The sequence below is a fragment of the Temnothorax curvispinosus genome, unplaced genomic scaffold (genome assembly GCF_003070985.1).
Source record: "Temnothorax curvispinosus isolate PA1 unplaced genomic scaffold, ASM307098v1 QBEX01009828.1, whole genome shotgun sequence".
Lineage (NCBI taxonomy): Eukaryota > Metazoa > Arthropoda > Insecta > Hymenoptera > Formicidae > Temnothorax > Temnothorax curvispinosus.
In genome coordinates this window covers 599,525-620,628 of record NW_020219608.1, presented here as the reverse complement: position 1 = coordinate 620,628, position 21,104 = coordinate 599,525, and the positions used below count along the sequence as shown (strand labels likewise).

The 21,104-nt window shown below is 43.3% G+C and overlaps 3 protein-coding genes across 4 annotated transcripts in view; 1 reads left to right on the top strand and 2 right to left on the bottom strand.

Moving 5' to 3' along the window:
* Positions 1-1,313: 1,313 nt before the first annotated feature.
* LOC112459440 lies at positions 1,314-7,271 on the top strand. Its single transcript, XM_025023536.1, has 4 exons — positions 1,314-2,124; positions 4,361-6,331; positions 6,539-6,737; positions 7,001-7,271. Exons 1-4 carry the CDS (start codon positions 2,007-2,009, stop codon positions 7,047-7,049), a joined length of 2,337 nt encoding a protein of 778 aa, XP_024879304.1. The 5' UTR covers positions 1,314-2,006; the 3' UTR covers positions 7,050-7,271.
* LOC112459441 lies at positions 2,035-3,573 on the bottom strand. The gene is made up of 2 exons (XM_025023537.1): positions 3,129-3,573; positions 2,035-2,381 (listed from the first exon to the last, which is right to left on the bottom strand). The coding sequence occupies exons 1-2, from the start codon at positions 3,555-3,557 to the stop codon at positions 2,346-2,348; spliced, it is 465 nt and encodes a 154-aa protein (XP_024879305.1). The 5' UTR covers positions 3,558-3,573; the 3' UTR covers positions 2,035-2,345.
* A 102-nt stretch (positions 7,272-7,373) lies between the features above and the next one.
* The window catches only part of LOC112459439, a 32,159-nt gene continuing 18,428 nt past the window's right edge, over positions 7,374-21,104 (bottom strand). For both annotated transcript variants that reach the window (XM_025023534.1, XM_025023535.1), the window contains 5 exons: positions 13,782-14,104; positions 9,810-11,700; positions 9,082-9,656; positions 7,733-7,853; positions 7,374-7,626 (listed from right to left, as the gene is read on the bottom strand). In XM_025023534.1, the coding sequence (XP_024879302.1) occupies positions 7,590-7,626; positions 7,733-7,853; positions 9,082-9,656; positions 9,810-11,700; positions 13,782-14,097 (2,940 nt within the window). In that variant the 5' untranslated portion in view covers positions 14,098-14,104 and the 3' untranslated portion in view covers positions 7,374-7,589. The remainder of the gene's footprint in view (positions 7,627-7,732; positions 7,854-9,081; positions 9,657-9,809; positions 11,701-13,781; positions 14,105-21,104) is intronic.

Here is a 21,104-nt window from a genome sequence, read left to right as displayed (position 1 = left end):
TTATCAGCATTTCTGCCCACGTAATTTCATCGTGCACGCATTCCTCTGGTCTCAAATTAACTCGATTCGGCAATGTCACACATTTACAGTATTTACAACTATATCCTATTTGCCGATTGGTAAGAAAAACATTATGAATGCTATATACAGGTCAGACGAACGGTATTGCCTCTCGCGAATATTCCAACGCGTTTATTGGAGAAAAATGGTGAACGAATTACCGTTCCGCTGCTCGCAACGGTATCAACGGATTAATTTCTTTATCGGTCCAACTGTAGGCAATAAAACGATATTACAAAGTACCGCTTCCCGTGTATTCAAAATCAATCCGATTTGCAGATTAATAACAATTAGCTTGATGTTATAGCGCAGTAATTGCACTTATTACAACTACACGCGGTGATCTGTGTACATACCGTAAATGACATGCAGCACAACATTTAGTATAAGATGTATGTAAAATCCTTCGAAGCAAACTTCTGAGAATTTCTCTTCAACTGTACGCGTGCAGTTGGCATGGAATGCGCCCGGCAATTCCGGTCGCCGACATTCTTGGAAGATAGAAAGATCCATAAACTCGAAAAAATTTGCACGAGCGTTCGTGCGAAGGCTTGAATAAACGTCCATGAGGAACGTAAAATGTTTCTTACGGAGATAAACATTTATTGCCGCGTAAATATATAAAAAAAAAGTAATAAGAGCCAAGAAATCTCATTTGTACTTCTCTTTTATTTCTCATTGTTCGACATGCATATAAAATTTCTTTTCTTTGTACCGCAAAGGGATAGCGAATGATTGAAAATCTTCAAGTTAAGATACTCGTATCATATAGTGCCGCCGGCATGAAAAGTTGTGAGCTAGACGACGTAGATGATGCGGCCTCCTTGTCTTGGAAGTACCGTTGGGAGAAGCGACGGTGATGCTGAATACTCACGTACCACTTCGTTCGAACGCACAAGCATAAATCTGGCATCGATATTGAATGTCATACGTACGGTGTGGCTAAAGAAAAGTACCTACATTTCGCATTTTTTTATAATAATAATTATTACATAAAAAATAATGTAATAATCTTTGCAAGAATTGCAAAGAGTTTTATTCAATACAAACAAATGCAATATATATTAATAAAATAAAACCTAATTTGCAATGTAATATTCTTCTTTCCTGTAAAATTATTTCAAACAAAGGTATGAAATATACATCATGCTTTATTTCTCTTTTGTGATTGTTTAATATCTGCCGTTAAATTAATTGTATATAATGTATTTATTTTTAAATTGTATTATGTTCAAGCTATCCTAAATTTTTTTCGACAGATTCAAGTTGAAGTATGTTTTTTTTTAAGAAAACTTTGAAAGAGAGATTATTTTCCACAAATTTTCTACTTCTAACATTATATATTAAAATTATGTTTGTGATTAAATCTTAGATTAAGATTTTATTAGAGTTTGCGTGAAATTAACGGAGGAATATGCTCTCGCTATCTGTTAAATTTATCAGCATTTCTATCATATGTACATCAATAAAATCATCACGATGCGATTTTCTCTATCTCGTTACTAAATCGTATCAGAAACAAGTGCAACATAACGAAGTGAAAAGAGATAGCCTGGATTTACAATGATTGTCGCCATCGACATCCACAGTGAAGTCCGTTCACTTCTCAAGATTTACCGTTTCACTTTTACGCAGTTAATCTTCAAAGCGCTTTTACATCTCACATTTAAAATCTTGATAAATAGGAACGCTTTCTGATTGCTGGAATGTTAGAATGATAAATCTACGGAATATTCCATTCACGATTTTAATTTTAATAACACATTCCCTGACGAATTCTCGCCAGAGGATTCTTTTATTCCTAAAATTGAAGTTGTAGAAGCATCGTTTTTTTGCTTGGCGAACATCAAAAGAATTACTTGCTTATATACTGTTGAAATATTCATCGGAATGCTTTCACGTACGAAAAAAATCACGCTCTGACTACTTTCCAATTTGTTACAGACATGCGTTGGTTTCGCGGCCACGCCGAGGCACCGAGACTCCTGCGCCTAAGTCCTCTTCGAGCCGACGAAGACGTCAACGAAACGTCCTACCATTTCCACGCGAGGTCTCGATGCAGAGGTAAGAGTCGCCTGAAATGGCGGTGCGATCGTCCGATCATTATGGAAAGGAGTAAAGTATACACGTCGCCGCGCGAGAGAGTCGGTCCAATTTTTGCAAAAATGTCGTATGTCGTATCGTCTTGCGTGCCGCGAGTATACACGCGTCTTTGCGTGCCGTCCGGCCGTGTGCGTGGCGTTGGACTTGAATCGGGATTCCATCCTGAATGCAGGGATTACGACTCAACGTTCCGTCAGGCTGAGTTCCCGAGTGACTGGCTGGAAAGCGAGAATAGAAGCAAATTGACACTACGCCGGCCTACGCGAATGCACGTTAATATAAAGGATCATTGTCGAGGACGCGCAATCCGTATAGGCTCATATATGCGTGACCGTGTATACGCCGCGCGTCCTGTGGGACCGTGCGGTGAAATTGACGGTAACGGCAACAGAGACGGCAATGACAATCCGCAATGAATCGTCCGGCTAATTATAGTTAACCGCTAATTGAAACGGTAGCCGGAAAACGAGATTGTGGGCCCTTAATTAAAAAATTTCATCCACCTTCTGTACGATACTCATCATGCGCCAATTTGCTGTGACGTACAATTGTAAAGGAATCGACTTGTTCTGCCCCCACTTCTTTACTTTTGGAAAAATTGAACATGTTAGTTTTGTATTTAATTGGGACGCAAGAATGAATTTGACAATCAATTTTTTTCTATTGTAGTACGCGAAATGTTAAAAATCTAGAAACTATTTCTCTTTCTCACGTTCATAAAGTACGGGCTACGGGCAGTTAACAACGCGGATAGCGATATATTTGTTTAACCACATAATTATGAAACATTTTACACCAGGAAACACAATCCGCTTCTAAGAACCTACACGTGAGCTTAGCGTAGTTGCGGTTTCAACGTCAGACATGACATAAAGAACGATAAAATGTTACTCGAATGTCCGATCTATTTTTACAGTATCCGGTTTACACATTCCGTACGATAACGTACACACAAAATTACTCACTTCACCAGCTGTTTTCAGCCTTGCTCGACGGAAGGGAAATCTTATCCTTATTTGTTGAGAACCTTTTTGCTTCTTACTTGTTAAGGATAGTCGAGCGAATGATTTGACTGTTTTCCGTGCACGATGACGAACTAATTTAAAATGAGCAAATCCCGCGTGCTCACCTTGGAGACCGAGGAGTCTAGTCGCGATAGCGACTGTCGTTACTGGCTGCATTATCTCGATTGCTGTCAGGGCCTCGTTTCGTAAAGCTACAACTTGTAATACTAAGGAATAAATTAGTATCAGTGTAGTCAACACATATTTTACAATGACACGCAAATCCGTGTTCTTACTTTCGCATCGGTTAATATTGCAAGACTCGCGTTTTTTATCGAGCGGAGTCGTGTTCGAACGAGGGAAAAAAACATGACTAATGATTTTATACATTCTACTGATTATTATTGATTATTATTAATTGCAAGAAGTCGTTGTTTTATTTTAAATATTATTTTAAATTAACTTATAGGACTTTGAATTTCTTTAAAAAGTATTGTAAAACTTTTACTTTTCTCTCTCTCTTTCTCTCTTTAGACGAAAAAAATATATTGATGTCTAAGATATAATTACTTTAATTAATAAATAGTTAGTAATTACAAATATTGTGTAATTTGATTTTCAGTTTTATTTAATGAATGCGATAAATCGCTGGCTGTATGTAAAAAAATATATTGTCATTTTCTTAATTAGAGGCTACCGCTACATGGCGTCCTTAATTGAACAATATATTAGTATTATTAGTAGTACAAACAAATTGCTCATAGGCGCATCCTGTTTTACGCATATCCTGCACAAGACGAGTCATGCTTCACGGAACCCACAGATTTGTCAGCTCTGTCAGTATCACCGCGGCTGGCACCAAAAATGGTCACTTTCGATCTAGAAGTCGTAGAGTTCGGGTCTCATTGTGTTCTTATTCGTAAACAGACCGGCAAATATCAGGATGCGCAATCTACTGTATTTTATTACCCATCTGAAATTTTGTACGGTGCTCCATTTATAGAATATACTATATCTTTTCAAAATATAAAGATATATTTAAAAAAGTTCATGTAGAGCCACAAAAGTTATAAGTCTATTTTAAACAGAGTGATCAATTATTCCGCTATACAAAAACTGTATATCTTTTAGCTTTATATTTATTCTACCGCCTGCTGTGCGCATTTATTAATATCATCATCCTTATCTCTCAGACATATCGCCAGTGCGATGGGCCCGGAGAAAATCATCGAGTTCCGAATCCGAGAGAAACTGCTACAACGTGCAGACCTCCCAAGTGACGACCGAGCGAGCCGCCAACAAGAAGGATAAGAAGAGGATCCAGGAAGAACGGCGGCGAGTGTGCGAGAAGCGGAATCCTCTGCTGGACCGTGTGAAGAGCACCAGACTGAGCTTCTTCAAGGATCGCGATTCCGACGAGGACGAGAACGAGAACGATGGCGACGACGAGGAAGCGAGACGGGTCCAGTTCCGTTCGATGTGCGAGCTGAGGCATCGCGGTCTGACCAGGAACGAGTTCCGGCGCTCGGTCTGCGAGTCTGACCTGAAGGACATCACGGAGGAGGGGAACGGCCACACGAAGAGGAAGAGACGCGCCAAGTCGCAGAGCAGGTTGTCGTACAAAAAGCAGCAGGAAGAGCGGTTCTCCTTCTTGGGCTTTCGCACCTCGACGCCACGGAAACAGCCCGAGTGGCGACCGAAAGAGGGGGATTCGGTCCGGGAGGACGCGATGCCCCACGACTATCGATGGGAGAGGACCGATCGGAGCTTCCTCGAGGCGAGCCGCGGCGCCGATCGACCCGGCGTCGATCAGGTGACGATGGTCGACACGGGGGTACCTGGACACGCCGGCGAGACGATTTTCAAGAAGGACGCGACGGCGTTCGACAGCATCACGCCGTCCAGCTGCCTGGCGGCGAAATTCCGCGCGATGCAGGACAGGTACCTGAAGAGCTCGACAAACAGGTTGATCGCGAAGATCTACAGGAAGGACTGCAAAGATCGGGAGAGACGGAGGCTGCGCAGCTTTTCTTACGGTACGCTGCCGGGTCTCGAAGAACTACGAACGAATCCGCTGTACGAGGATCAGGATCAGGACGACAATGACTCCGGAATCTTGGACAACGATTCCGCGACCAGTTCCCTCCTGGACGACAGGTGTAGCAGCGGCGCTTCCGGACCGCTGAACAACGGTAGCCACAACGACTCCTGTTTGGGATCACCTCCTCAGCTTCCGCCCAGAAGACCCTTCTCGTCTGCCACGGATGTCGACGGAACCGCGCGACTCTTCGCGAGTTTGGACGTGTATTACGACAAGACTAAGGACAAGGATTCCGGGATGAGTCTTCTTACCGAGGAGTATTCGAGCGTCTGTCAAGCCGCGAACGGAACGTTGATAGATCGTCAAACGGCTCGAGTCTCCGCGGAGAACAATACGGATCGGGAGAGAGAGGGAAAAACCGTGGAAGAGGACTCTAAACGGAAGCAACGTGGTGCCGGTTTACAGGCAGTGAGGAGTAGAGCCTACACCACGGAGACGATGGTCGTGAAACTTCTCAAAGAGACGTCCGATCAGTGTCTTGGTATTTTTATCGCGAAAACCGCGGAGTCCAGTCCGGGGTACTTGGTGGCTCACGTGGTGCCAAACGGACTAGCCGATAAGGAGGGCACTCTGAGAATTGGCGACGAGATCCTGATCGTCAACGGGAAGAGACTGCGCGGTCTGAGTATGACGGAAGCTAAGAAGATCCTGGGTAGCGGTAGCGGGCCCGGTGACATCGACATCGTCATCTCGCGGTTCTCGGACGTCGAACAGCAAGCGAAGAAGCTGAAGGAGAGCAGCGTGGATTATGAGAACGTCAGCATGGAAGACGGCCACGGGGTAATCGTCGAAAGTTCACCCGGATCGCATCACTTCAGAAAGCATCAGACCAGGTCTCACCGGGACAAAAAGGACGAGTCGAACAGGTCGATCTCGTCCGAGAAATTTACGACAAACATGGATAGCGGATTAACGCAGAGTGTCTCGAAGTTCTGTACTCTTCCCAGAAGACCGAGGAGTACGGTGTCTACGTTCCTTACGGTGCTTTTCGAAAAAGGCGCCGGAAAGAAGTCCTTAGGATTCACCATAGTTGGCGGAAGAGACAGCCCGAAAGGAAGCATCGGTAAGTACGAGCGTATTTTTGCTGTATACTTTTTTCAATTAGCTAAACGATTATGTAATAAATTAGAATATTTCAGCTTCGTTGTTTCCTATAAAGAACATTTATAAGTTCTAATTCTTTCCTAAACAGTTTTGATTTATAATAAAAAAATTCTATATTCGTTCTCTATACTTATTTCTATATTCTATATTCTTTAATTTGTCGCAGGTATCTTCATAAAGTCGGTACTACCCAGCGGACAGGCCGCCGAAGATGGCCGTTTGCGCGCAGGAGACGAGATTTTAGCTGTGAATGGCCAAGTCTGTCACGATTTGACGCATCGCGAAGCCGTACAACTTTTTCGCAATATTAAAAGTGGGCCGGTTGCTTTGCACCTATGTAGACGCGTGAAAAATCGTGAATCACAGTAAGTAATTCTCAAATATTTAACATTTTATCGAATACATAAACCAACGTCATTGCATTTTTAAACGCATTAATTTGAATAAAATATTAATTTAATTAACATACATGATGTATTTAAGTATTTGAGATAATATTTGTAATCAATATTTGATTTAAACTAAAATAGCTATTAGAGATTTTTACAAAAAAAAGTAAATATTTATATTTATATGTTTGAATTGATTACGCATTCCTTTTATTTCATTTTTTGCCTTTCTGTTTCAGAATATTAAAAGCCAAGTCGTGCGCAGATCTTTTGCTGATAAACACGTGAGAGCGATGTTGAAAGAGAGGCAGGGGACATGGCAAATTATGTAAAATACGAATCGTGTATATACTGTACATTTTCAGAATTCGCTAGAAATAAAACAGTTATTTAATAACAATTATTTAATTAATAATAATCTGGATACGGTACCCCATTCGGTACCTATAAAGAACATTATATATCTTTATTGTCCTCTATGATTAAAAAATGCATATATTGGACGTTCTACATTGTCGTAACGTTATTCGACGTATAAAATCTTATTGTTAAAAAGACGTGGTACTTAATAACAATTATAATACCACAATACGCGCGCGCGCACGAGAGAGTATAGTCTATAATAATAAAACCTATTAATCTACCAGACGATTGCGAGATATGCCGCATGAAATAAATTACGTGAGAGAAGAACGTTAGAGAGAAGTCATAGATTTCTTTTGATAGACTAGAATTCTAAAACGCCGTTTTCTCCATGCGAATGATAGTAGATTAGGCCTAAATCTAAAGAGCACTTCCGGTGGGCAGTTTCTTCTTCGTCCATACTGTTTAGTACGGCGCACTTTTTACAGTACTTTTGGGATATCTGCAACAATTATTAATAATTAATAATTAATTACGTCACGTCTCCAATATTTCATTAATACAATGCTCGCGTCTCCTTACAAATAAATGTTAATTTAAAATTTTACCTGTGTCTTCTCGTAATCTCTAATTCGACCGTACCCTCTCTCACCGTCTTAAACAACTCGATGACTTCTTGGTGCGTGCGGCCCTTCAAAATTTGCCCGTTTAGGCTCAAGATCTCGTCGCCTAAAAAATCGAGAAAATATACTTCTTCGGATATGTTCAATTTCTCCGAAAATCCTTGGCTAATTTGATAATAATTAATGGAGGAATGGGAAAAATACTCTCACACAGTCTCGCCGTTTGAAGTTATCGCGGGATCGCCCTCATTCAAAAAGCATCCTGATAATATCAATAAAGTTTAACGACCAAAAAGTAACCCTCGAGGCTGCCAATGACCCCGTGACGAAGACGTTCTTGCGGGATGCTATCTCCTGCGCTTATGCAAGCCGATCAGCTACCAGCCCGTTACTCAAGTATGCGGTAAGGAACGGCGGGCAACGAGGAAACCGCGATGCAGGCGTAAAAAGCGGTGGGCTCGGTTGAAATTCGAGACATGAGAACGCGAAACGCGTCTAACGACCTTCCTGGTTATCGGCACGTCAACTTCTCGCGAATACCTGGCCGTCAGTGTCGAACAACTTCTCTGCCCTTAATATCTATCAGGACGATCCTTCGCGACTAATACGACTCACGATAGATGTGAAAAAGTACCAAATGTAAAGGAAAAAAATTGGAAAACGATATATATAAGCATCTCGTACGTAAAACGTATATAGACTGTAATAGTATGATAAAGATATCAGGAAATGGTGTATTAATACTGGCGCTGTCAATGACACGAGGTATTTCACCGTCTTCCGATGAAAGGAAGCGAGGACGGAAAGGGGAAAAGAAAAGAAAAGAAAAAAAAGCAGAAGAAAAACGGTGGAACATGCCGCGACTGTTTAGATATGCACGCGGCGTTAGCTGTCGGATTAAAGATTCGACAGCTGTCTGGCGGGATCCTCGCATCGTCGTGAATACACGAGGCCGTCCGTCGAACCTGCGTTCGACGCGTCGTCATGCGCGTTCCCTTATCCCCGCGATTGATAGCTCTCGAGCGAAAAGTATTTGAGGCACGTCGACGTGTGAAACGAAGCGCGCGATATTACGCCGCATCGAGGCGCAGCAAAGTGACAGGCTTGACGTCCCTAATTACAACGTCGCTAATTGCAAAGTAGATAGGCCATGTAACAAATATCGTACGACGGTTTAATTGCCATTAATCTGATTTTTTTCGCATCCAGATTATAACGACGAACGATAAATGCATACGGCATGTTAATTGAAAGCTACTCGATCTCGCGTACGGTTATTACGCGTGGAAAATGTTTTTTTTTTTTTTTTTTTTTTTACGGGGTCTAGAGTCTACCTTGAAACAGCGATCTGGAAATGTCGGCCTGCCCGCCGGGGAAGACCCTCCTCACGAAGATCCCCATGTCACCCCGGGGACTATCTCTGCCACCTACAACGCTGAACCCCAAACTGGGCTTGCCGTAGCCCTTCTCGAACCTGGCCACGTGTCTCGACAGATAGTGTTGCGATTCCGCAGCGGGCTCCACGCTGCTGCGGGTGTCCTTTTGATTTTCAGACAAGCACGAAAGCGGCAGACAGTCCGGCCTCTTTCTCGGTTGAAGTAGCTCCGCGTCGCCGTCGATTGCCTTCTTCTTCTTCTCGGCCGAGGAAGAAACGTGATTCGTTTCGGCGTCGATCAACGACATGCTGGACAGATTCTTCGCGTTTTCCAGGTACTCGTACTCGCCGGGCACAGCTGGCGGTGGATCCTCGTATACTTGCGGCACCGTCTCCTCGTACGCCGTCGTCAGTCGTACTGTGTTGCAAGTAAAAGACCTCAGAAACTCCTGAACTTCCTCGAGGGTTTCCAGCGTTTTTAGCTCCTTGCCTTCGACTTCGACGATCTCATCACCTAGTCTCAATCTACCGTCCCTACGATTGAAGAATAATTTATTGTCAGACAAAACTTAAAAATAAAATCTACTAGAAAATAAACAAAAATCAGATAGAATAATTAAATGCTACATTTTCATTACAACACGCATTCTTAATAAGTTGAAAATATCTATGATAAACTTCTCTCACCTATGGGCGATGCCGTCGCTTTCGAGTTGCACGACGATGTACCGCAGATCTCCCAGTCTCTGCTGCGCCAGTCGAATCCCCAGACTTTCCTTGGGGTCTCTTTTGTGCAATTCTATCAGGCAACATCGCCGTACCCTGGTTAACGGCTGAATGATATCGCTCAGGAACCTCGTTTTATCTTGCTGCAACCTCATGCGGTGGGGCAAGACGTCCAGCGTCTTTGCCGTATCTGACAGGAGGTTCAATCTATCCTCGCAACTTGGAAGCGGAGTGTCCTCCAGCCGTGACACGGCTTCCTCTTCGAAGGACGTTCCGTGAATACTGGGCAACATCCGTCCGGATCCGCTCCGGTGCCACCTGAGACCATCTAGACCCTCGAGATTCATCCGAGAAATCGCGTCCGGCCTGTTCTCGTCCGCGTTGGAATTCTGCCTGATCCTGCCGGCGTTCTGGGCGTTCTCCTGATCCTGGCACTCGCTCGGGGTCGAGCTTCTTATGGGTTTGTCCGCCTCCGAGTCCACGACGCTGCTGGTGTCCGAGCTGCACTTCAGCCCCTCGTTCTCCAAGGCCGCCACGGATTCGCCTCGCGGCCCGTCGCTGTCGTAGCCGGACTCGTTCGAGCTCACGTAGTGAGACGACAGTCTTTGCTCGCAGCTCGATATCGAATTCCGTCGGTTGCTTCTGATGGCGGTCATCATGTCGAGATCGACGTTGCAATTCTCCGTTATCCCGGTCTCGATTCTGCCAGCACCTAAGTCCGCCTTGTCGCGCGTGGTATCCTCGTTATGTTGAAACTCGTTGTGCTCCCGAAGGGACAGCAGACTTCCGTCGAACAGGCTGTAGCAACCGGCGATTCCGTCCCGCTGAAGTCCGGCTTCGATTCGCTCGAGGCGACTGGCATTCAGGCTGTATCTGTCCGCTTCGTATCTACTGGAATTTCTCTGGAATTCCGCGTAGGAAGTCCGACCCGGTCGCGGGACATTTTCCTGATTCCTCGCGACGTCGAGACCGCAGCCGGTGTTCCCGATCCTCGATCTCTTCCGTCCGAGGGTTGTGGTGCTGATGTAAGAGTCCTCGATCTGCAGGGTCGGGAAGTGCTCCTCCGACACGGTCTTGAAGAGCCTCTCGTCCTTGGAGACCAACGATCCGTGACGTTCTTCCGGCAAGACGGACAATTTCGATCGCAGGAAGGCGTACGGGAAGTTGGATTTCTTCGCCTCTTTCAGGTCGCAGCTGCTGCTCTTTCTCATAAACGACTCGTTTTTCGTTTTCTCGAGGTCGCAGGTACTGAAGCTCACCGAAGGACTACCTAACGAATACGTGGAGGCGCAAGGATCGCCACGCGCGCGCGCTTCGAAGATCCCTTGATCGTTACCTCGGTGTCCCGCCAGATCGTCGCAGGACACCGTCTTGTCCTTTCGCGCGGCTATCTGCAGGTCTATACCTTCCGACGGATCGTCACCCTTCACGTAAGTCGGGCTGTTGTTCAATTGACTGGTACTGCAGCTTCTGAACAGGCTCTCCTTGTCCGGCATCGTCGATCTCTCCTCGATATTTTGAGATCTTCTGTTGCTTCTAGTCGAGTTGAGCATACCGGTGGAACCCATCCGGATGAAGAATGATTTGAAGGGAGACGGGGATCGCTGACAAGCTGCCGGTAACTTCCTATTTGTTCTCTCGTCTAAGTGTATCTTACTTAATTGATGAACGTCGATATTATTATTGCTGGTACTAGTATCATTATTGTTGATATTATTATTATTATTGATGCCGTTGTGCTCGACACCGTCGGACCTTTCCGTAATGGAGCAAATAGTCTCGCGAGATCTAGTCCGCCGAAACGAATCGATCTTCTTGCCCATCCTGCGACCCCAAATTCCTAGACCCAACACTATAGAACAAAATAATATTAATACAATTATTGACAATTATTTAATTAATTATTACAATAATTATAATATTGTTTTGAAAAAAATCTGAAATTATTTATAAGTCAGCAGAGTATCTTGTAACTTAATTCTTAAGAATTTTCGTGCGCTTTCAAGATCAACAAAGATATTTCAAACCCTATAAGTAGTTCTCTGTCGTCCTGCATAATAATAACAAAGATGATAAAACGTTACCTTTTTGTTACCCTTCAATAATGTAAGACATTATTAATATGACAACGCTGGTATATAAATTATAACAAAAATAAAATTTATTTATTTAATTTATTTAACAACTATTCGATAACGAGTCGAACGGAATCGTTTTTCGCGTCCCGGTCCTCAATGGGAATGGGCGGAAGGTAGAAGGGAGTAAGACATTGAAATGGCAGCGTGCCGTCTCTCGCAGAACGTACAACGAAAAACCGCCCGGTGCCCACACCCGCGTGCGACATATGGTGGTTCTCGAGAGAGCCGTCGCCATACACGAGGAACTCGACGGCAGCGGTTCCGCGTAGTTTGGGACTACTTTTTCGAGGTGTCACCCCCGGCTAACGGGCCCGCAACACGGACACGTCGCTTCTACATAACGAGAAACGATTAAAAGGCTGCTCGAGTATCGGGCACACGTGTTTTGTGATCGCGCGTATACGGCGTGATGCGCGTGCAAAAGGCGGGTTTATATCCCGTCGCGTTGTAACAGCCTTATTTGTCGCCGATCACTATAATCCGTGTCCCCGTAATCAAAAATATCACGCATTTAGAATATCTCAGCATCTGGCATGTTTTACTCGCTATCGCTATTGCAGGTGCGTCGTTGCGTCTGTGGGAAAAGAAATGACAGGTAAAGGAAGACAGGTATCATTAAATAAACGTCTTGAATTTTTTAATAATTTTTTCTGCTATCAACTGTAAAAATAGCGTTGTATGTTTTATTTTGTACAATAGCGTATTTTTAGAATATTTTATATAATTTACACGATAAATATAAAAAATAATATTCTTAGGTAGAGATTACAAGATTCAGTAATTATAAATTATATTAAAAAATATATTATATAAGTCGGAAAATAGAAAATGATATGCTGTTAATATAAATGTGAAGAGTTAAAGTTACATTGTCTATTGCTGATTGACCTCGTATTCTATAGGAAAGGAAAATGTATCTTCGATGTTTCCCTTTCCTAAATATTGTGTAATAGAAAATAAATCTATTTACGTACGTTCTCTAGCAAATGTTTAAAACATTGAAATTTAATTTTTCAAAAAGTGATAGTAAGACAACCGTAGCTAATAATTTCCACGAGCGAACTTTCTACTAAAATACAAACAGGAAGGAGCAAAATTACTTCGCTGTGATATTATCATAGCGAGTAGCGAACGCAAGTTGGCGTTGGCAAGTATGTCGGACGACGGGGGCTCTAACGAGGCAAGTGCGCCAAGCGAGTGATTAGTGAAAGGATGCGATGTTTTCCTGGATTAGCGGTAATTCGCGGCCGTTCGGAATAGGAGCAAGATCAGTGACGCCGACAGCCAAGTGGCGGTACTTTTTTGCGCATTTCGTTGACTGACCGGCGGGAGGACATGAAAGTCACCGGAGCATGGAGTCCAGCTTGAAAGTATTGTATTTAGACCCGCTACAGGATGATGTCCGCGTGTGCTGTATTGTTCGACGCAGCAGTTTATACAAGCTTTTTACGGTTGCGTACTCTCTCGCTCGCAATACGCACAGCTGTTCGACGAAATTAAGACTCCGATGTTCTCTCAAAATCTTTTTGCTACCCAATACGTAAAAATTCGCTATATATTGTAAGGAATGAAAATAAGTATTAATGATCACGTATATTTTCGGAAAAAAACCTATTAAAATTTATTAAGTGTATAACGTCATAAATTAAACATCTTCGTGGATTTGATTAATATAAGAAAAATAATAAAAATGTAGAAAGAATGAAGAAATCATTGTTGAAGCGCGATGAGAATCGTCGAATTGATTAACGCACCTCATTGCCGAGACACGATGGAGATTATCGATATAACTTACCTCGTTGCTTACTCGGATCATGCTCGACGATGAAGGCCGGCACGGCCGTGACCGTTTGATAGTCAGCCTCGATGACATCCTGCTCGTTGTCCTGCTTCGTCTCGAGCAGCGTCTGCATCGCGGCCGCGTCGCCGCAGCTCCTCCGGGTGTACTTGGCCCGGGAGATCTTCAGCAGGGTGGCGGTTTCCAAATCCCGGCTGTTTGTCCGCGGCATTGAAGTCGCCGATAGCTCGTCCAGCGGGGCCGCCGAGCTCGACAAAGAAAGGGCAACATCGTCGGCGCTGTGGCGCCTCGACTTTGACAAGCGTTTAAACATCGTCTAGCTGTGAAAATACAAAAAAGATGTGACGATAAAATTTGTCCGGCCACCGATGGCATGCCTATATCGGCTGAAATTGATGCTAAATAACATTTACTTGAAGCAATACTTTTTATAGTCTTTTTTGCTATCTCTTACTACTTTCTAGATTATTTTATACTATTTTTGTACATCATGATTAGCCTAAGTAGATCACGGATCTCATAAAATTTCTAGAGAACGGATGAGATACATGCTTTAAAACATCCTCGTAACGAGGACGAGATGCGATAAAAATGTTACGATCCTCCGCGGTGGAGCATGATTGGATGTAAGAGAGGAATTACTTACATCATCCTTTATCCGCGCGTCGAAAAGAAATGTGAAGGATTCGTTATAAAGTGTACAGCCGATGCGATGCGACGTACCGCGCTCGGCAAGTTTCCAAGTACGATTTACCGTTCAATCTCTGGCGATCGGCGTACTCGGCGAACGTTTTTGCAGCCGCGAAAAGATACCGGTGGATGTATCACGATCTTTCATTTATCACACGAATAATGATATCGCGATTCTCTCGGGAGAGAAACCGACGTCCCGCCAATCAAAAGTAATCGCGATATCGAAGAAATGTACTGACACTGTAATATTATGCACTGATGTAATTGATACAACCGTCGTTTTCTGACTTCATAATATCTATTAAATAAGCAGTTATCGCTGTTAACGATCTAAAAAGGTATTGGATTCATCATAGAAGATGCGCTCGAGAGAGAAGAGACGAAGTGAAAGAAAGAAAGAGAGAGAAAGAGTAGAATTAACTTCTCTTACGCGGATCGGCCCCAACGAAGGCCGCTTGTTATTATTTATTTTTTTCCTCGTCAAGGTTCCCGGATTTCAGTCCCATACTCTCGCGGTGACGTGTACGTGAATGATTTACACACACGGGTAGCAAGAAGTAGGCAGGCGAAAACAACTTTCTTGGAATGGACGTTGTTGCATTTCAACGCCTTCTATCCTCTATCCTTATCTCTATCTTTCCTGCTTCAAACTTTTTGCAAGCTTGCTTTTTTTCCTCGTTCGGGTTATTCGTTGTAGTATTTTAGACAATCACTCTTACTGTCGGAACTCAACGTAGAATTAAATTTGCCGTTTCCATCCCACAATGACGCTGCGATATTGAATATTTTAAATATATTAAATTCGATATTCAATAATTTATTCCGCGCGCGTTTAATTTCGCGTTTTGCGTCCCGCGCGGACGCGGCCGTTCCGTTATTCTCCACCGCGCCAAACGCTCGTGAGGTGTAGGCTCGACGGAAAAACGCGGATTACGTCGTATATAACGCTAAAGATCCCCGACGCGAGGTATATTAAGCTATCTAAGCCAAATTATCAGAACACAAAAAATTTTATATGAAATTAATTTGCTATTTTTTGCTTTTAAAAGTAATTTTTTTGCTCCAACTATTAAAAATTTACAAAGAGCTGGATAGCTTAAGATTAAGCTGCCACGCCATTGTAAAAAACAGCATATACATAAGTCAAAGCAATAAATTAATAATACCAAAATTATTTGATATTTTTTTGCTATTTTTTGCTTGCAAAAATAATTTTTTTGCTCCAGCTTTTAAGAAGACAATCAATATAAAAAAATAGCAAATAATTAGCAAATTAATTCCATATAAAATTTTTTGTGTTCTGATAATTTGGCTTAGATAGCTTAATATACCTTCCAACGCGATAAGAAGAAAAATGCTCGCCCCACGCGGGCGAATAAGCAAAACTTACGATAGACACGTGTGCACGATGCATATGCTAAGAGTACGCGATATACCCGAGGCATAGAGAAAGTCTCGTGGCGCGTGCAGGAACTGCACGCTCGCGTATGCATTTTTGCAATCGTCGAATATCGCACGATTTCACGTAATGCATATGCCACAGCCGCGATGTGCTCGCGCCATGTTCGGCGCTGCATCAGCATCACCGGAGAGGTGTTCGGCGAGGATTATCGCCGCCGGAAGAGGAAAGATCGACCGACATTCCTGATTTCACCGCCGCTGACAGCTGAGTGCTTTCTAGGACGTACTTACTTGCGATATGTGTAACAGATTTAGCTGAATAACTTTTGCTAGTCCAAACGACGAGATTCTTATCAAAACTCGAATTTTTTTACTCGACCCCGAATTAGCGCTTTTTAATTACGCTCTGTGCGACGTACGATACAATATCTATTTCTTAATTATAGAATGTAATCGAATATGAGTCCTCTCTTGTTTCCCTTTCATCGACGTCGCGACATTTGGGAGATACCCGGTCGGGACGGATTTGCATTTCATGAGCTGCACTTCCGCAACGAGCCTCGTGTCATGTAGATACATTAGAGGAATCCAGGGGTATTTCCGGCGTACGCACGCGCGATTAAGTTCTCAATGAGGTTCACATAGTGAAGCGGAAAGAGACGTACATATGTGGCGAACGACATCGCAGAATAGGATAGGTGAAACGTATATGTCGTCTAACTCTATACATATCATCCATTCTATTCTCATCTGTCTGGAATGCAAAACATAGAATTCAGATGCGGGACGCTTTCTGAACTATTCTCATATAGCTAAAACATTTAAAGTAAAATATAAATGTATGACGTATATACCATGCTATATAATAATGTAATAATAATAATTGCAAAAAGTACAATTTAATGACTAGATATTAAGGTTTATTATCGCGGATATCTGCTACGTTAAACGTTAAACGTGCAACTAATTGGTAGTAGAACGCTATTAACTTTAACCCTTATTTCCTCCATCCGGCGTAATAATCCTTCCGTTTCTAATAAACAGCTATTCGCAACCGTGAAAAGGTGTTATCGACAGTACATTATTCATACTCCTCTCTCACTCTTTCTCTCTGTGTTTCTAGAGTTATATTTTTGTAACTATATGTACGGAGTTTACGTCCTATTGCCGACTTATGCACGCCCGTTATGTACAACTACGCGTCTGTGTTTCATGCTCCGTTATGACTTCTGCTTCCGTGACTTTTTATTCGAGTCAGCGTCAAGTCGGAAGCTATAATCGGCAGAACGTCGGGCGTCCAAATGACGATGCATTCTCTTACGCCTTAAGAGAACATTCTTCTGGTTTCTATTTTCAGCGAAGATCGGCTCTCTCAAGTTTTTTTACATTCAACATTTTTAGGGATTGTCCGTGAACTGCATATGTGCGCGCACGACGCACCCCTGCTGATCGCCAACGCGGATCGCTTCATTTAAGCATCCTTACTATATCGTGGGTGTTGCATTACATTGTCCACGTACAAGCGAGTAGCCGACGGAAGGGTATATGTTGCGCGGCATAAGGGCGATGCTACGACGACTTATATTCGTTTTTCGAAGAGGCTCGCCCTTTGACAAGTATCGGCTATCTTGGCTCGAGCACTTCGCTGCTCCTCTCTATCGGCGTGATAAAAAAATTTCGGTAAGAGAGTTTTGATAAATATATACGCGCCGAGCAGATTACCGTTTCTCTTTGACATCAATCTCTTTACACGAAGATCTCGTGTTCTCGGCGTAAAGTAAGTCTTGAGAGTGAAAAAAATAACAGAAAAACACAATCTTATTATAATTAGTTCTAACAGAATAACTGAAACAATCTTACTTTTTAATGTAATTTTACGCTTGATCTGTTAGTGGGATATGAAAAAATTCAATGAGTAATAAGAGATGTTGACGCCACACACACACATTTGTCATAGCGTTTGTCGGAGAAACACGCGTGTTTCGCCGCTTTGAATCACCTGGCGCATGTTTGTGCGAACGCAAAAGTGTCTGTAATATTACTTAATACAATTTACATTCCCGCAGCCAAAGATACTATACTTGTGCGAAGGAGATCAAAATGCTAATAACATGCCCGCGTTACGCTTTCCACGTTTATATCCCTTTTTATACTACCATAAAATGCCGGAGGTAAGCATTTTAAGGATTTCGCGTAATAGTACGGCTCGTGTCGTAATACCGCACACGTTTCACGCGCGACGTAATTTTCAGAACGATTAAAGCCTTGTTATTTTACTCGTTCGCGCCCCTTAAGAGTGCACACACATACACTCCGGCCGCGCTGCGGTTCTAAAAAAGGTGCGGGAAAAGTATCGACGTAAGATAGTATCTTGCTCCACGCGATAAACTTTATGCCATAGTGCTTGCAATTCCGCCGAGGGATTTTCGCCGGAAAAGCGAACGGTGATCTCGCGAGAGAGGGAGAGAAACGCGGCGAGAATCACGAGAAACGGGAGGCTTACTGAAGCTGGAACGCCGTGTTTCGTTAAGATGCTGATAATTGAGTTTACTGCCGTGTTTTATATCTCTAGTACAGAATGCCCGACGCGTACTTCCTGTCCGGAAGGTTCCCCATCCGCTATCGCGTCTTCTGACTCACGTGTAGAGAGCAGATACGTGCTTTCGTAACACTAATCCAGCAATGAACAAAGTCCACTTTTATTTCCCAAAAGTTTTCTTATACGAATATGCAACGGCTTTGGAAAAAAAAAAATAAACGGACGGAGAAAGGAACGCCCAGTAAATCGCGTGGTATATCGACGGGAAAATGATTCCTCGTAAAAGAGCTTCGAGTCAACGATTCAAATTCTAAGCGCTTCTGACGTATGTAAATACATAAAATTGCACAAACCTATCGTGAAAGTATGACAGTTGTCTTAACTGGCAGTTTCTTCTTCTCTTAACGCTACTACCAAGTAGTTGCGGTTAGATGACCCCGCTTTCAAAGAGAAAAGCCCATCAAAGATTTACAATAGAAAATGATGGCGTATTCCACGTCATTACTATGTCCAACGTCCGTGTTCAAAGGTCTTCCTGCTTCCTTTCCTTATAATACATTTGAATAGCGTCGTAGTATAAAATATCTATCGTTTATTTATCAAATTCACGGTGGCGTCTTTTCATGAAATACTATTTTAAATAAAGCTAAAAATTTTGACAGATTTAAGAACTTTTTTCTTAAATAAACATGGAAGTATACTGAAAATAACAGGCATGCGGTTTTAATAAATATTATTTCGACGTTGATTTCGCTTTTTAAAAACATCCGATGAATAGGATCTCTTGTATCAATCTAATAACATTTTTTTCCTTCCCTGCACATGCTGTTGCTAAACAAGCTGGTCTGAGTACCGAGTAAGGGAATACAAACAATGAAGTATTTACGATAGAAGATAAAGGCGTATTTCACGTCATTATCACCGTCCAAGGAGCGAAGCCCTTCCGTCTCCTCATCCTCTCTTCTTACGGCGCGTTTGGATTCGCGCGGTGCAGCACGACGCGGCGCGGCGGATATAATCGTATAAGGTGGAGGGTAGTCCGATGCCTTAGATGGCTTGAAATACAGCAGCAGAGGCCAGACTCTCTCGTTGCGACTTGGTCAGGTCTAGGCAAAAACTAGGATAGGCTTAGATGGCTCCCCGTACCTCGGGACGGCCGACAACGGCGGCGCGTAGAAAAACGCAGCGGTCACGCGGTGGAGGGACAGAGGGAGAGGAGAGAGGAGAGAGAGAGAGAAGAGAGAGAAGAGAGAGAAGAAAGAGAAGAAAGAGAGAGAGGCGTAGAGAGGCTTCTGTCTACGTGTATACGTGCGTACACGCGCGTGTACGCGCGCACGCATGCACGCACGTACGCGCCGCGGAAGGGAAACCGGGAGAGGATGCGGAGAGAGAAAAGCGAAGCACACCACGAGAGAGAAAGAAGAAAAGAGAGAGAAAGAGAGAGAGAAAGACGCGGCTAGACCTTGGAAGGAGAGACGCGAGAGAAGCAAATACTGCCGGGATAGGTATATTCAGCGTAGTCGACCGGACAGTGCACTGAACTTGGCAAGAAACCCAAGGTTGCATGGCTTAATGATCTAGTTTCTTCGGCGAAGATATGATTCACCATTATGCATTCACTCATCGCGCGGCATACGCCTGTACCCGCATCCCGCGTGGTGGCGGGTCCTCTTCCTTTTTCGCGGATACGACTGCGCGAAAAATCCGCAGCCAGTATATCTCACCTAAAAATATCCGTGTGATCTATGATGGAGACGTCGGACTCGGTCGGTTCTTACCTAAGGCCGTCCGAGGGCGAAAGCAAAGCCTGAGAAAGCCGCGTTTGAAACAGTCATATTGCTTACATATGAGAGAGAAAGAGAGAGCAAGGATCAAAGAGGATATATTAGATTCATATATAATGAAACAGATACATTTTAAACACACTTAATTACACACTAGAGGGAAAGCGTCGGCATCGATGATTAACACCGTTCGAAAATGGAACGCTTTCCAAACCGATCGTACGAAATCCAATACGTCAGAAATTTGTCATCCTTTTCGCGAAACCAGTTTAATAGATAATGTCAGGGGCTATATATTTCTGCGGTGATGCAATTTCGGCGCATACCACATCGTCGGCAAAGTATTGCATTCCGAAATGTATGTGGTCGCGCAAGTTGGAGATTGGTCTACTGTCATTGGATTACAACGTTATGCAGTAACCAGAAAATTGAAACATCGAGTCGCACGACGAGTTACTAATGTCTAACTAATTATAATGTTGTACGGTAATCAGAAGTTGAAACATCAAGTCGCGCGACGAGTCAGTAATTTACAGTGATGATAATAACGATTAACTAATCGATGTATGATCGATCGGCGAAAATGACACGATACTCTTTATGATATGATGTTCTTTAAGGACTCATTTAGAACGCATATCTCGATAGAGAAATTGTCGTTGAATGGAAATGATGACGGGTTTTCTTATCCAAAGTTGACCATTATCGAGGCTTATCGAGGTACACCGGATCGCAACAGTCATTGTAAGTGTTCCCTCTAATCCACCAGTGTACCGCGTACGGCTGCATCATGCACGCAAACACCTCGAGGAAGCTTCTTACGCGTGTATGAATGCGCGATTGCGAGGATGCAAAATCAGGTGAATCAAAGACAGTGCGGACCGAATCCTTTGTGCAACGGTG